The 16,552-nt window shown below is 44.1% G+C and overlaps 3 protein-coding genes and 1 pseudogene across 31 annotated transcripts in view; 1 reads left to right on the top strand and 3 right to left on the bottom strand.

The window, feature by feature from the left end:
- The window catches only part of ST3GAL3 (ST3 beta-galactoside alpha-2,3-sialyltransferase 3), a 238,927-nt gene extending 222,725 nt beyond the window's left edge, over positions 1-16,202 (bottom strand). For all 24 annotated transcript variants that reach the window (XR_013519985.1, XM_017974624.5, XM_017974627.5 and 21 more), the window contains exon 1: positions 16,045-16,202. The gene's annotated coding sequence lies outside the window, so the exon portion shown is untranslated. The remainder of the gene's footprint in view (positions 1-16,044) is intronic.
- The window catches only part of KDM4A (lysine demethylase 4A), a 92,188-nt gene that overhangs the window by 15,854 nt on the left and 59,782 nt on the right, over positions 1-16,552 (bottom strand). The window lies entirely within an intron of this gene.
- LOC108592577 (uncharacterized) lies at positions 3,318-16,393 on the top strand. 5 transcript variants are annotated; one of them, XM_054259266.2, is made up of 3 exons: positions 3,318-3,551; positions 10,099-10,154; positions 15,709-16,393. In XM_054259266.2, the coding sequence occupies exons 1-3, from the start codon at positions 3,333-3,335 to the stop codon at positions 16,274-16,276; spliced, it is 843 nt and encodes a 280-aa protein (XP_054115241.1). In that variant the 5' UTR covers positions 3,318-3,332; the 3' UTR covers positions 16,277-16,393. The 5 variants fall into 5 exon arrangements, 1 of the variants encoding a protein (XP_054115241.1); XR_008482706.2 differs by lacking the exon at positions 15,709-16,393 and adding an exon at positions 14,179-14,308 and having other exon boundaries at positions 3,428-3,551; XR_008482705.2 differs by lacking the exon at positions 15,709-16,393 and adding an exon at positions 13,930-14,118 and having other exon boundaries at positions 3,428-3,551.
- LOC118143425 (U6 spliceosomal RNA) lies at positions 6,798-6,891 on the bottom strand (annotated as a pseudogene).

Below are 16,552 nucleotides of genomic sequence, written 5' to 3'. Positions count from 1 at the left end.
ACCCAAGAACAAAAAACCAAACACTGCCTGTTCTCATTCCTAAGTAGGAGTTGAACAATGAGTACACATAGACAGAGGGAGGGGAACATTACACACTGGGGCCTGTCAGGGGGTGGGGGGCCAGAGGAGGGATAGCATTAGGAGAAATAACTAATGTAGATGATGGGTTGATGGGTGCAGCAAACCACCATGGTAGGTGTATACCTATGTAAGAAACCTGCATGTTCTGCACGTGTACCCCAGAACTTAAAGTATAATAATAGGGCCGGGCGCATTGGCTCACGCCTGTAATCCCAGCACTTTGGGAGGCCGAGGCAGGTGGATCACGAGGTCAAGAGATTGAGACCATCCTGGTCAACATGGTGAAACCCCGTCTCTACTAAAAATACAAAAAATTAGCTGGACACGGTGGCGCGTGCCTGTAATCCCAGCTACTCAGGAAGCTGAGGCAGGAGAATTGCCTGAACCCAGGAGGTGGAAGTTGCAGTGAGCCGAGATCGCGCCATTGCACTCCAGCCTGGGTAACAAGAGCGAAACTCCGTCTCAAAAAAAAAGTAAAATAATAATAGTAATAATGAATTAGAACAGAATCTACATAAAAATACTGAAATGAAAGAGGAAGAAAGGAATTAGTACAGGCAAGGGGAAGGGTGAAGCATGGCCGATGAAGACCATACAACAGTAAAAATTCCCTCACAGAACTGACAAAGACCATTAACGAAGATCCTCCCAGTCCCACTCACCCCCAAATGGCTCTGTAAAACAAGAGCTAGGGGCAGAGACTAAAGGGAAATCTCAAAGGAAAACAGCAAAATTTTTAAAATAAAATAAAATTGTAATAGCACTCAGAATAAAAATGAATAAGACCATCACAAAATCGAAAGTCTTCAATAGACGAGAAGAAAGTGGACACTGCTGAAAATACAGTAAGAGCCATGAAAGCCAGGAATGGTTTAAAAAAATGAGCAAGAGAATGAAAAAAGAGTAAAATGTTTAAAAGATTTCCAAAACAGCCCAGTGGCTCATTCCTGTAATCGCACTTCAGGAGGCCAATGTAGGAGAGTTGCTTGAGCCCAAGAGTTTAACACCAGCCTGGGCAACATGGTCAAACCTGTCTCTACAAAACAAATCTTTAAAAATCAGCCAGGTGTGGTGGCACATGCTTGTAGTCCCAGCTACTCAGGAGGCTGAGGTTGGGAGGACAGTTTTAGCCCAAGAGTTCAAGGAGTGCCAGGATAGTACCACTGTACTCCAGCCTGAATGACAGAGCAAGATCCTGTCTCAAAAATAAGTAAATAAAATATATAATAAAAATTAAAAGATTTTCAAAACAAACCCAAAAAAATCAAACAAAAACATGTAGCAATGGAAATCAAAGGATAACTGGTGTCTGAAAGAGGGAACCAAGCAAATGAAACAGAATAAGATGCAAAAATATAGAGAACTGGACTGAGGGCAAGTTGGCAAAAAGATACAGCTTCCAGCTTCTTCAAACCACAATAGCCAGGGTGGCAAGGATAACCTGAAGATCTCAAAAGAAAATAAAAAAGGGACAGGTATGCTGAGATCCCAATTATTCACCATGCCAGTCATAGACTTATTTGCCTCTCGACTCCAAATTCATCCTTTTTGACCACCCTGCAAAGTTGATCTGGGTCCTTGAAATATTTTTCTTTTGCCAGCTGAAGTCAAGCATTGTCAGTAGCGGGTGCTAGTGAAACACTGCGGAAAGAAAACGGGTTGGCTAACAGCTCCCAGTGTTCTCTGCTCAATAGGCCCCAGCAGCATCCATGGCTTTCCAGGGTCCCACAGTCAGCAACCTTCCCCAGGACCCTTCTTGGGCCGTTTTGCAGTAGAGTGCCTCTGCTGAGACAACTACCTGTAAACAGTTTTCCTTAGCACCCTAGAGGGCAGATTTCTGGCAAGTTCTGCCATGCAGCATCAATCACTTCCTTGCCATCCAGTGAGCCACTATACCAAGTCTGGATCTCAGCCTGGGATGGGGTGGAGGTGGCAGTATGGTGTTAGAGGAGAAGGACGGTTCCTTGTCCGATGCTCTATCTCAGCCCTGGAGTGGTGGCTGCTCCTTATATCTGCTATTTCTATCTTTGGAGCTCTCTCAACTTCTTTTTCACAGCTTTTTGAGCTATCCTTCACATACCATACAATTCACCCGAAGTGTGTAATTCAGTGGCTTTTAGTATATTCAGAGTTCACAAAGTTGTATGAATATCACAATTTTATAACTTTCTCATTACCCTAAAAAAGGTACCCTGTACATCTTAGCTGTCATCACCTACTCCCCACAATCTCCTATTCCCCCAACCCTAAACTACATTCTTTCTCTATGGATTTGCCTATTTTGGATTTTTTTTTTTTTTTTTTTTTTTTTGAGATGGAGTTTCGCTCTTGCTACCCAGGCTGGAGTGCAATGGCTCCATCTCGGCTCACCGCAACCTCCGCCTCCTGGGTTCAGGCAATTGTCCCGCCTCAGCCTCCTAAGTAGCTGGGATTACAGGCACACGCCACCGTGCCCAGCTAATTTTTATATTTTTAGTAGAGATGGGGTTTCACCCTGTTGACCAGGATGGTCTTGATCTCTTGACCTCGTGATCCACCCACCTCGGCCTCCCAAAGTGCTTGGATTACAGGCTTGAGCCACCATGCCCGAACTTGGATATTTCAAAATGAAATCATATGGTTCTTTTTGACTGGCTTCCTTCAATTAGCATAATGCTTTTTTTTTTCAGATAGGCACAGAACCAATGCATAACATAAGGGTTTCAAGGTTCAAGCATATTGTAGTGTGTATGAGTACTTTTTTTTTTTAAAGAGACAGGATCTTGCTCTGTCGCACAGGCTAGAATGCCGTGGTGCTATCATGGCTCACTGCAGCCTCCAGCTACTGGGCTCAAGTGATCCTCCCACCTCAGCCTCCCAAGTAGATGAAACTACAGGGATACACTACCACAGGTCTCACTATGGTTCCCAGGCTGATCTTGAACTCCTGGCCTCAAGCCAGGATTCTCCTGCTTCAGCCTCCCAAAGTGCTAAGATTACAGGCATGAGCCACTGTGCCTGGCCCAGCATTTCACTGCTTTTTATTGATGAATATTATTTCATCCTAGGAATATACCATATTTTATTTATCTATTTATCAACTGGCAAGACATTTGGGTTGTTTCTACTTTTTGGCTTAATATGAACATTCATGTACTCTTGGGCATATACCTAAGAGTGGAAGTAGGTATGTAACTAGAGCTGTGGTTTGAATGTGTCCCCCAAAAAAGCATATGTTGGAAACTTAATCCGCAGTACAATAGTGCTGGGAGATGCAGCCTAATGAGAGGTATTTAGGTCATGAGGGCTCCACCCTCATGAACAGATTAATGCCAATTACAAAAGGGCTTGAAGCTCTGAGTTCAATCTCTTTCTCTCCCTCACTCCCTCGGACTCTCTTGTCCTTCCAGGTCCAGCCATGGGATGATGCAGCAAGGAGGCCCTCACCAGATGCCAGCCCCTTGATCTTGGACTACCCAGCCTCCAAAACTGTAAGAAACAAATCTCTGTTTTTTATAAATTACCCAGTCTTAGTTATTGTTATAGTAACACGAAATGGACTAGGACACCTAAAATGAAATCTACCTGGGTCATATGGTAATTTTATGTTTAACTGTTTGAAGAAATGACAGTGTGTTTACCAAAGTGGCTAACATTTTACATTCCCACCAGCAGTGAATGAGCATTCCAATTTCCCCACATTGCCAGCTCTAACACTTGTTCTTTTTTTCTTTAAGAGACAGGGTCTCACTGTGGCCCAGGCTAGAGTGCAGTGGCATGACCTCAGCTCACTGCAACTGCAATCTCCTGGGTTCCAGTGATCTTCCTACCTCAGCTTCCTGAGTAGCTGGGACTACATGCCCAGCTAATTATTCTTTTTTTTTTTTCCGTAAAGATGAGGAGGTTTCACTGTGTTGCACAGGATGGTCTTGAACTCCTGGGCTCAAGTAATCCTCCCACCTCAAATCTCAAAGTGGAGGGATTACAAGTGTAAACCACTGCTTTTTTTGAGACAGAGTCTTGCTCTGTCGCCCAGGCTGGAACACAGTGGTGTAATCTCCGCTCACTACAACCTCCACCTCTCAGTTTCAAGTGATTCTCCTCCCTCACCCTCCAGAATAGCTGGGATTACAGGTGTATGCCACCACACCTGGCTAATTTTGTATTTTCAGTAGAGACTGAAACATGGGGTTTCGCCATGTTGGCCAGGCTGGTCTCAAACTCCTAACCTCAAGCGATATGCCAACCTCAGCCTCCCAGGCCACCGCTTATTCTTATCTGCTCTTTTGATTCCAGACACTGTAGAGTGTGAGGTAGCATCTCATGGTAATTTTGATCTGCGTTCCCCTGAAGGCTGATTATGTTAACCATCTTTCTATGTGCTTATTTCTTTACTTATTAGCCAATCTCGAATTATTCCAATTCTCTATAATAGTTAAATAATTCTTACATTAAACTTTATGTATTCAAATTACCATGTGATTTCTCTCTTTTAATTGGATCCAGAGTCCTGAAACATGAGTAGTCAGTGATTTCTCAGTGGAAATCAGATGATCTACAATAGTTTTAAAAATAGAGAACAGAAGAGTAAAGCTGAAAACTCCTTTGTTGCTGGCCAGGTACTCACTTTAGAAGTAGGTAAGAGGCCTGGTGCAGTGGCTTATACCTATAATCCCAACACTTTGGGAGGCCGAGGCAGGCAGATCACCTGATGTCAGGGGTTTGAGACCAGCCTGGCCCAAGATGATGAAACCTTGTCTCTACTAAATATACAAAAATCAGCCAGGCATGGTAGCAGGCCCCTGTAATCCTAGCTATTTGGGAGACTGAGGCAGGATAATCATGTGAACCTGGGAAGTGAAGGTTGCAGTGAGCAGAGATCACCCCACTGCACTCTAGCCTAGGTGTTTGAGGTAGAGATTGCAGTGAGTCAAGATTGCACCACTGCACTCCAGCCTGGGCGACAAAGTGAGATTCCATCTTTTAAAAAAAAAAAAAAAAAAAGGGGGCCGGGCTCAGTGGTTCATGCCTGTAATCCCAGCACTTTGGGAGGCCAAGGCAGGCAGATCACAAGGTCAGGAGTTCCAGACCAGCCTGACCAACATGGTGAAACCCTGTCCCTACTAAAAATACAAAAAAAAATTTAGCCAGGTAGGGTGACAGGCACCTGTAATCCCAGCTACTCAGGAGGCTGAGGCAGGAGAATCATTTGACCCTGGGAGGCGGAGATTGCAGTGAGCCGAGATCACACCACTGCACTCTAGCCTGGGCAACAGAGCGAGACTCCATCTCAAAAAAAAGATGTAGCAAAAGCATAAAAACATGTATGGTAACTTTAAAAACCTTTAACTCAAACAGTGGCTTTTTTCTGTTGAAGGAAGAAGAAGGGAAAAACACATTAGGAAGCCTTTCGTAAAAATGTAATATTCTTTCTTTAAAAAAATCAAAAACTCAAGTAGGATGGCATATTAAGATTTAATGATAGCTATAATTATTTGTTCTGTTCTTGTATGTGCAAAACACATCATTAGAAAATATAGGCCAGGCATGGTGGCTTATGCCTGTAATCCCAACACTTTGGGAGGCCAAGGTGGACATATCACTTGAGTTCAGGAGTTTGAGACCAACCTGGGCAACATGGCAAAATCCCATCTCTACAAAAAATACAAAAGAAAAAAAAAATTAGCAGGGCATGGTGCTGTGTGCCTTACAGTCCCAGCTACTCAGGAGGCTGAGGTGGGAGAATCATTTGAGCTCAGGTCAAGGCTGCAGTAACCATAATTGCACCACTGCACTCCAGCCTAAGCAGCAGAGCAAGGCCTCATCTCAAAAAAAAAAAAAAAAAAAAGAAAATATAAATGTCCCTTTTCCTTGTGATTATGGCCTATGCAGTAGTTTCATATTATTTATTTGCTCCTATTTTTTTTTTTAAGAAAAGAAAGACATATTTTAGAAAAACTATGCTGGACTATTGCAAAGTAACTCTGCTGGAATTATGCTAGCAGCTATGCCATCTTATCAGTCCCAGCAAAAGCCATTATTACACACCTGAGTAAAGCAGTGGACATAGAGGGAGTGACGCCTGCCCTAAAGGAGCAAGGTGATATGTGCAGTTACAGTATAAACAAGGAACAGATGTTATGAGATTATGGCAATTAATAACTGTCTGGGAGGCTCAGGTAAAGCCTCAGAGGCATTGCCTGAATTAAACTGACTGGGAAGCTGAAGCAGAAGAGCAGGAGAGGCATTATAAGCCATGCTAAGGAGTGATATTTATCCCACTGGCAATGGGGAAGCACGTACGTAGAGAAACGACATAAATCCATGTTTGAGAAAGACTGCTCGTGTGGCAATATGGAGACAGACTGGAGAAGGCTAAGCACAGAGCAAGAAGAGGGCATTATAACAGTCCAGGCCATTAGCCCTCAAAGAGGGGATGTACCTCTTTGAGGTACATCAAAGTGATTCAGCAGGGAATTGGAAGAAAAATACCATGACTCCTATTTATAAACTTCACTGGTATTTAATTTCATGGACACGGGCCTCCTCATGCAGTCCCTAAGTCAGATGTCTATGGCCCATGAGGTTCAGTAAGACTCCTCAGGAAGTGTGAGAATTCCACAGTGTGGAACAAACATGTGGTGCCGCTACTCGCTCATTCACATTCTAATGTAGTACGTACGGTTCATGCAGTGCAGATGACATCAATGTGGTTAGTTTCATAAAAATTGGATCTTAAAAAGATTTTTTTGTGGAACACTTCATGAATTTGTGTGTCATCCTAATCTTCTCTGTATCGTTCCAATTTTAGTGTCTGTGCTGCCAAAGCAAGCCCGTAATAGGATCTTTTAAATAGGATCATGACTAAACTTGACGATGAGACAGCAAGAAACTCTGAAACCTGCACCACGAAGTTCTCCAGTTGTCATCTGGCCAAGTACTTACAAGATTTCTAGATCTTAAAGAGCAGTAATATATTTTTCTTCTACAAAAATGCTGTTGTTCTCAGTTTGCTGACCTTTCCTCGGATGGCAAATGTCAGCAGTATGGCACCTAGAAGATACTCCAAAAATACACACAACTGCCCTTCCAAGATAAACATCTATTTTGGTTGGTGCAAAAGTAACCAACTATGTTGAGTACATTTTGAAAATAAACATTTTTAATGTTTCCATCCTTACGTTGTTAACAAAAGGATGTAAAAGTCACATAAAACTCTTATCTACATACCAGCAGTTCTCCAAGTGTAGTCCAAGAAGCCTCAAGGGTCCCTAAGACTCTTTCAGGGGGTCCACGAGTTTAGAAGTATTTTCACAATAATTCTAAGGCATTATTTGCCTTGTTTACTCTTGTTCTCTTGTGAAGGTCCAGCATTTTTCTAAAGGCTACATAACATGATGAGGTGACCAGGATAGTTCTCACAGATAATAGTATGCGTGCTTGTGGGTCCTTGTGATTTTCGAGATGCAATCTCACTGTCACCCATGCTGAAGTGCAGTGGCATGATCACAGCTTAGTGCAGCCTCAACCTCCTAGGCTCAAGCAATCCTGCTATCAGTCTCCCTAGTAGCTGGGACTACAGGGATGTGCCACTATGCGTGGCTAATTTTTTGATTTTTTGAAGAGATGTGGTCTCACTATGTTGCCAGGCTGAACTTTTCCTTTTTTGAGACAAGGTCTCACTTTGTCCCCCAGGCTGGAGTGTAGTGGCATGATCTCGGCTCACTGCAACTTCTGCCTCCCAGGCTCAGGCAATCATCCTCCCACCTCAGTCTCCCAAGTAGCTGGTACCAGAGGCATATGCTACCATGCCTGGCTAATTTTTTTGTATTTTTGGTAGAGATGGGGTTTCACTATGTTGCCCAGGTTGGTCTCAAACTCCTGAATTCAAGTGATCCACCCACCTCAGCCGCCTGAAGTACTGGGATTACAGGTGTGAGCCACCATGCCCAGCCATGAACATATTTTATTTTTTTGTACTCAGTGATTTTTTTTTTTGAGACAGCATCTTGCTCTGTCGCCAGACACCAGGCTGGAGTACAGTGGTACAATCTCGGCTCACTGCAATCTTTGCTTCCTGGGTTCAAGCAATTCTCCTGCCTCAGCCTCCCGAGCAGCTGGGACTGCAGGCGCATGCCCCCACATCCAGCTAATTTGTGTATTTTTTAGTAGAGACGGGGTTTCACCATGTTGTCCAGGATGGTCTTGATCTCTTGACCTTGTGATCCACCCACCTTGGCTTCCCAAAGTGCTGGGATTACAGGCGTGAGCCATTGCACCTGGCCAGTGATTTCTAAAATATTAAATATCAACAAACAATACTTACAAAGATGAAAGTTATTTCAATACTCAATTTTTAAACTTTGAGGGAATTCTGAGACCAAAAAGTCTGAGAACCTCTGCTATATACTTTAAATCCTCAGAAACAGAATTTCCTGACTTGTTTAACATATTCCAAACAAAAAGTTTCAGTGAATTTTAAAGCTGTGTCAAAAATACATAAACATGACACCTTTCAATTACTTTGCAAGAAAAACTGACAAGGAAGAAGAAATTTATGGTATATAGACAAATAATGGGCCAAGGCAGTTGATGACATTTAATCAGAGTAACAAATTAAGTGCTCCAGGAGTTCATAGAGGAACTCATGTCAAGCCATGATGACCAGATAAAGAACCTAATGCAGAGTAAATAGGCATTAAACTTCAAATATCATCTTTTAAAAAATCATCAGAAGAAGCCGGGTGCGGTGGCTCACACCTGTAATCCCAGCACTTTGGGAGGCAAAAGCGGGTAGATCACCTGAGGTCAGGAGTTTGAGACCAGCCTGACCAATATGGTGAAACCCCATCTTTTATTTAAAAAAAAAAAAATTATCAAAAGATGACTGAGGAGGACCAAAATTTCAGGGGGAAAAATCAAGGACAGGCTGAGGAGCAGTGTGTATGTCTCAGCAATTCCATGCAGTGATTATATTACGGTCACATCAGTGGCAAGCAAATGGGTGTACATACTTGTGTCGGTCTGAGCAACAGTTGGAAATAGCTAAATGCCATATAAACTGTTGGCATTTAAACAATGTTTAAATTTGTATGTTTTTTGTTTTGTTTTGTTTTGTTTTGTTTTGTTTTGTTTGAGACAGAGTTTCACTCGTCACCCACGTTGGAGAGCAATGGTGTGATCTAGGCTCAATGCAACTTCCGCCTTCCAGGTTCAGGCAATTCTTCTGCCTCAGCCTCCCAAGTAGCTGGGATTACAGGCTCCCGCCACCACGACTGGCTAATTTTTGTATTTTTAATAGAGATGGGGTTTCACCATGTTGGCCAGGCTGGTCTCAAACTCCTGACCTTAGGTGATCCTCCCGGTTGGCCTCCCAAAGTGCTGGTATGACAGGTGTGAGCCACCATGCCCGGCCTGTATGGTATTCTTATCAACTCTCTCTTCTTGATCTCAGAGTAATTCCCTTACACCAGCCCAGCATCATCAATCACTTAAAATGCATATCCTTGTTAGTATAAAGGTGAGAAAAAGAATAAAATAAATGCATAAATTAAAACCATGACGTGGCCAGGTGTGGTGGATCACGCATGTAATCCCAGCACTTTGGGAGGCAGAGGCAGGCAGACTGCTTAAGCCCAAGGGCTTGAGACCCAGCCCAGGCAATATGGTGAAATCTCACCTCTAAAAAAATTAGCTGGGTATGGCAGTGTGTGCCTGCAGTCCCAGCTGCTCAGGAGGCTGAGGTGGGAGGATCACCTGAGCCTGGAAGGTTGAGTCATGATCATAGCATGCCAATGCACTCCAGCCTGGGTGACAGAGTGAGACACTATCTCAAAAAAACAAAAAAAAACAAACAAACAAAAAACGCACAATGTTGGCATCTTTAAGGCTAATGATCACCTACCATGAACCAAGTAATACATTAAACATTAGAAATATTACAACTGTTGCTTGTAACTGGAGTATAAATAAGGGAAAAAAAGAAATATTACAACTAGTGTTATTACTAAACTATTATTTTTATATATCTACTAATAGCACAAGACCAGGCTTTTTACATCTACTCCCTCCAATCGTCGGAGCAACCTTGCAAGGTAGGAATTTTTATCCTCATATTCGAAATTTGAAAACCAAGAAGACAGGAGATTCTGAAGCCTATCCACGGTGATACAATAGAAACAGGTGAGGCTATGACTGAAATCCTAGTCTGCGTTCATCTAGCCCTAGAAAGCACAAGGCATGCCCCTCATATTTTGCAGCAGTAACTATCCTCTGTCCAGTCTCACCTCCTCATTCCAACCTCTCAACTTGCATAAATATTTTATAACTCTTGTGTAGTAGGCATGGTACAATGCAAATCTCAGAACTTCCCATGTCGGGGAAATAGGATATCCACTACTCTGCCTCTTCCACACAGTGATGTTCCTGAAAGGCGAAGCTGATAAAGTCACTTTCTATCTTTAAATCCTTCAGTGGCACCTAATCACATTCAGGATAAAGCTGTAACTCCAGAACTCACAAAAAACTTCACAATCTATTCTTGACTGGTTTCTTCAGCCTCATTTCCCATACACTCCACAAAAAGACTGTACTCCTGCCACACCAGTGTCTTCAGGATGTAACCATATTCTTTGCTTCCAGGCCACAGCACACATTGTTGCCTGTGCGAAAAGCCTTTTAAACCCACATCCACCCAGCTAATAACTACTGATTCTTCAAGATGTAGGTTAGATGCAAACTTCTACTCATATTCCCTCTGATATCAGGTGCCCTTTTAGAAGATCCTACAAGACCCTCAATTACAGCCCTTATTATAATGTATTCTAACTGCTGTTTACTTGCTTGAGGCCAGGCACGTGTCCTTCATACCTATGAAGCCACCACCCAGCACAGAGACTGGCAGAGCTCATGTTCAGTACAATTTGTGGAATGATGAGAACACCTGATCTAGTAGGAGAGACAGAAATGTATACAATCACATAAAATATGAAAAATGTGAAATAAGATATAGTAGGGATGCTGTCCAAGGGAGAAAAAAGGTGGGAAAATCCGGGGGAACCCTTCTACCTGTATGAATATCTGAGGGCTCCTTACCTGATTTCTCAAAAGTTTTTCTAACCTTGCTGTAGCTGATTAGAAGCACTCTGATCATGAGTGCTTACTTTGAACCATGTGCTCTGCAAAGCACATTAGAAGAACTGACTTAATTCTCACAACTGCCCCATGCATTTCACTGATGAGGAAATTTAGGCTCAAAAATAAGATTTTTTCTTAATGTCAGACAACTATTAATAGTGTAACAGCCAAGATCTGAACCCAAATCTGTCTCCTGAACCAGGGCTCCAACCAGCACTGTTTCTACTGCCTGTCAAAAGTAAAACCTCCTCCCCAAATACCAAGTTTGCTAGGTTCAATTAAACCAGTATGGTTGAACTAAGATTATTATGTTTCTGAGACAGTCTTGCTCTGTCTCCCAGGCTGGAGTGCAGTAGTGCAATCTCAGCTCCCTGCAACCTCTGCCTCCCAGATTCAAGTAATTCTCTTGTCTCAGCCTCCCAAGTAGTTGGGACTACAGGTGCATGCCACCATGCCTGGCTAATTTTTTTTAATTTTTTAGTAGAGACAGAGTTTCACCATGTTACCCACGCTGGTTGTGAACTCCTGAGCTCAGGCAATCTGCCTACCTCAGACTCCAAAGTGCTGAGATTATAGGCGTGAGCCACCAAGCCCAGCCAATTATTTTTTAATTTTAACCATTTGAGTGAAAATGCATCTAAAATTATTACACACTTCCCGATTTCTTATAAATTGAATATGTTGAATATAATTTAACTTTTATTTTTTGCTATCTCAGAACCATTCCTGTGTTTGTTACTAAGAATGCTGTAACATACTAAGTTTTATAAAAGTCACTCCTCAGCAATGACTGTGTTACTACTGGGATGTAATAGATTGCCCTTGTATCAACAGCCTTGGCCTGTGAGAATTTACAAGTGCTTTTAAGAGTTTTGACTCCGAATCCACCATTACCCCATGCCTAGTTAGAGCTACTATTCCTTGCTACTGTTGATATGTTTGTCTCTAGCAGTCCATCTGATGTGCTACCTTTAATCTTCAATGGGCTGTGACACCATAGATGAGGTAGTAGTCATTAGTGCTATTCACCAAATATTTCTGGCTCTTTGCTTCCCAGCATATGCTAACACTGAAATTCTCTAACCTTCTTTAAAGTTAGGCATGGGTATGTGGCTTGCTTTGACCAATGAAAATGTGAATGAAAGTGACATGTGCCACAGGGACAGAAACTTAAAAAGCCAGTGTCCACCTGACCACTTTCTTTTCATTTAATCAAAATGGTCATGGCAGTACCATGTTAAGATGGAGTTTCTATCAGCCGCAGTTCCTGAGTCACTGTGAAGAGTTTCCTCTACACTCACGCTGGACACGTCACACAAATGAGAAGTCAAGTTTGTTTTGTTAAGCCACTGAGGTCTTGAGGTTTCGGTTAATGTAGCCTAATCCAAGCTATCCATACCAATACAACAGATCTCTCAGTGAGGGATTCTCTCACATAAACAACTTTATTTATAGATTTTAATGATAAACATTTTGTTTGCATAAAGAATTCTCTTTGCATCCATCCTGGTTCAAAGCTATTTTCAATATAAAATATATTTGCCAAGTACCTAGTATGTACAAAGTTGGATGATGAAGAGGACAATCTATGTCTTGAAATAGCTTCAATCTTATATTGTGTGTAGAAGCAGGATTTAAGGCAATTATTGCAAAAAGGTAGACTCTAATGTTATGGTGGTTTAAACTTTAAACTTAGAGAAGAGAGACATCTCATTTAGATGGAGAGAAAAATACAGACAAGCGTCACAAAGGACCTTCCGTATCAAATGGCCCTGAAACTTACATAAGAACAAGTAGAGTCAAGGAGGTTATTTAAGATAGAAAAAGCCAACATGAGCAAAGATAGGGAGCACAAACAGCAAATAGTTCCATTAACCTAGAAATTATAAGAGAATGGCAAGAAATTAGTTTGTTTTGTCCATATTGCCCATGCCAGGCTGGTCTGTGCCTAACCAACAGACAACCGGGAGCCATTCAAAGTCCTGGCTGGAGAAATTACAAACTTAGAAGTGAAGGCAGTATACATGATAGTTGGGAGGAAGGAAAAAAATGTTAGGGGGTTTCTGTGGTAATTCACAAGAATGGTCCAATAGCCCCAAATCAGTGTGATGACAGTAGGAGTGAAAAGAGGCAGATGCCAAGCCACGTGGCTCACACCTGTAATCCAAGCACTTCGGGCCAAGGTGGGCAGATCACTTGAAATCAGGAGTTCACGATCAGCCTGGCCAACATGGTGAAAACCTGTCTCCACTAAAAATACAAAAATTAGCTGGGTGTTTTGACATGCTCCTGCAGTCCCAGCTATTCGGGAGGCTGAGGCAGGAGAACCACTTCAACCTGGGAGGTGGAGGTTGCAGTGAGCTGAGATGGGGTCACTGAGCTCCAGCCTGGGCCAACAGAGAGAGGCTCTGTCTCAAAAAAAAAGCAGCAGATGCCAGAAACAGTGTGGAAGTAGGGTCAACAAGACCTGGCACCCAACAAAAACACAGGGGAGAAAAAAAAAAAAAAGCAAGAATAAATTTGAGGTGCAGCTTCTGGGTTGAGAAAACTGTTATTCCAAGTAGCTGAGGTGAATCAGAAAAGTGACAATGGGTTAGGTGTGGTGGCTCATGTCTATATTCCCAGTATTTTTGGAGGCTGAGGTGAGAGGACTTCTTGAGCCCAGGAGTTTGAGATAAGCCTGGACAACATGGCAAGACCCTGTATCTGCAAAATTTTTTTTTAATTGGCCAGGTCACCTGCCTGTGGTCTTAGCTACTTGGGAAGTTGAGGCGGGAGGATCCTGAGCTCAGGAAGTCGAAGCTACAGTGAGCCATGTTCACACCACTGCACTCCAGCCTGGGTGACAGAGGGAGACCCTGTCTCAAGAAAAAAGAACAAGAAAAGTGACAATGTCAAGTAAAGTGTTACTGTATTTCTGTAGTTAGCTCCAACTTCCTTTGAAGTAAATTCTGCTACTTGTTTACTCTTTGCACTATACAGGAAAAAGATACCTCTTGGATTAATGCCATCAACCTACCTTCTATGCAACTTCATATCCTGCCTTTTATGCTAAGAAACCCCCTGGAACCACCCATGAGCATCTCAGTTCCCCTGCACCTTGACCATGCTCACTTTCTCATCTGCTCACTTCTTCTTCATCCAGCCAGGCCTACCCACTCTTCATGGCCCAATTCAAGCCTCAGCTTCCCAGTGAAACCTTTCTCAAACACATGGATTTCTCCTTTTCCTGGTTTCTCATAGTACCTACTGTCTTATAATTCTAGAGACCATATCATAGTTATTATTGTCATGTGTGTGCTTTATTCCCTCAGCTATATTATAGGACCATTAGAACAAGTTTCTTATCTTAAATGGTTTTGAGTTTCACCTCGGTCAATGCCTTGCATAAAATATGCACTCAAGAGGCATTCCATTGATTGATACAAAGTCTATTAGTCTCTAAGAACATGAATGTCTTGTTTCATCATTAATATTTTATTTTTATTAAGCCATGGTTAGACATTCAGACATGTGAAATGGAGAGATTCACCACTTAATATCTCAAAATATTCTTGAGTTAAGAATCTCTAATCATAGGAGGAGTTGTTGTCGCCTTAAGAGATTAATTGAAAATAGCATTTGGCTATAAATTTCTATGCCAGCTTCCTTTTAATCCTGTGCTGACTTTAAAGTACACCAAACATTTCCGTGATCATCTCTAGACGATAATTCTGATGTAGAAACAACCTAATTTGTCATGGGGACTATCTTACTTTTAGTAACCTAGTAAGTTTTTTCCTACCTTCATGTCCAACTATCTATAATTCACAGTACAACCACTGAAAAGTTTGGGTATTTTACTTTCTGAAGTAATACCTGCCTTCACTGGTCCCTCCCACAATTAATTACATTCGGTTCTCAGATTTCATTCCTTCCTCTTAAAGTAAACAAACAAGGCGGGGCACGGTGGCTCACGCCTATAATCCCAGCACTTTGGGAGGCCGAGGCGGGTGGATCACAAGGTCAAGAGATCGAGACCATCCTGGTCAACAAGGTGAAACCCCGTCTTTACTAAAAATACAAAAATTAGCTGTGCATGGTGGTGCACGCCTGTAGTCCCAGCTACTCGGGAGGCTGAGGCAGGAGAATTGCTTGAACCCAGGAGGCAGAGGTTGCCGTGAGCCGAGATCATGCCATTGCACTCCAGTCTGGGTAACAACAGCGAAACTGTCTCAAAAAAAAAGGAAACAAAAACGAGGCATACTGAGGAATCATAAAAATGGGCATTTTTGTAAAACGCTCTCCTAATCAAACCTGCTATCCTGAGATATTTTCTCTTGCAAGCAAAAGCACCGAGGAGACAACGGGGGAAAGTACCAGAAGGAAAGGAAGCAAGAGAGGCATACTTGGCCGATCAAACTGACCCGGGTTCTAGCCCCCGCTAGGAGTAAGCAATGACAACCGCTACCCATACGCTGCCGATTCCCGCTCAGGCGCTCCCTGGACTTTTCTTTCCTCTTCCCCCAGCAGGGCCCGAATGACCCGTGTCCGTGCTCTGCGCCAAGGTGTGCAGTGCTACGGGGTCTCGCACGGAGATGACCTCAGACCGCTTGGCCTGCGTCCGGGCAGGCTTTCCCTCAGGCTCCGCAGCCCCCACCCAGGCGAGGTCATCCAGGTACTGAGACCCCAGCCCGAAGGACTACTGGGCCATACCCCGACCCCTCCTTCCCCGGCACTAACACGCGGGCACCGCGCCCCGCCCAGCCCGGGAACCGCGGCCGGCGGGGGGGGGGGGGGCGGCGCGGCGCGGCGACCGTTATTCGCAGTCAGCCATCGCGCCCCGAAGCGCACTGGGCAGGCCCTTACCACAGCAGAGAGGGAGACAGGGCGTAGGTGGCGCCCGGCCCGACGCGGGGCAGGAAGGCGGAGGCGGCAGCGCAGGGAGCGGCGACAGCCGCGGGGGACCCCGGCGGGCGCCCACGACGCGACGGGCTGCATGGGCGCCGCCATAGTGGGGACGCAGCGGCGGGCGGAGCGCGCGGCCGCGACCCGGTCGGGCGCCTGCGACCAATGGGTGCGCGGAAGCCGGGCGGAGTGAGGGCTTGACCAATGCGGAGCTGCGTTGCCCCGAGCGGCCCAATAGCGCAGGAGCCGCGGATTTGCCGGCCCGCCCATCCCGCCTACAGCGGGACCAGTGCTGCGGCAAGTGCCGGGAGTGAGGCTCGGCGTGTTTGGCTCTTCCAGGCACGTTGGGAAGTCTAGAGGTACCCTCCTCCCCCGGCTTCACGACCCAAAGGGACGCATAGTCCCCTGGAAAGCCTGTTTCGTCGCCTGCGCGCGGAACGGAAAGTGCTAGGGTGGTCACGGCCACTTC

This window comes from Callithrix jacchus, chromosome 7 (assembly GCF_049354715.1).
Source record: "Callithrix jacchus isolate 240 chromosome 7, calJac240_pri, whole genome shotgun sequence".
NCBI lineage: Eukaryota > Metazoa > Chordata > Mammalia > Primates > Cebidae > Callithrix > Callithrix jacchus.
This window is presented reverse-complemented; position numbering and strand designations above follow the sequence as displayed.

Bases quoted from the DNA above. Each gene is read 5' to 3' on its own strand.
- LOC108592577 (XM_054259266.2), top strand. From the start codon at position 3,333: ATGCAGCCTAATGAGAGGTATTTAGGTCATGAGGGCTCCACCCTCATG. The intron at 3,552-10,098 runs GTAAGAAACAAA...ATCTACTAATAG, and splicing joins ACTACCCAGCCTCCAAAACT to CACAAGACCAGGCTTTTTAC. The intron at 10,155-15,708 runs GTAGGAATTTTT...TTCCCCCAGCAG, and splicing joins CGTCGGAGCAACCTTGCAAG to GGCCCGAATGACCCGTGTCC.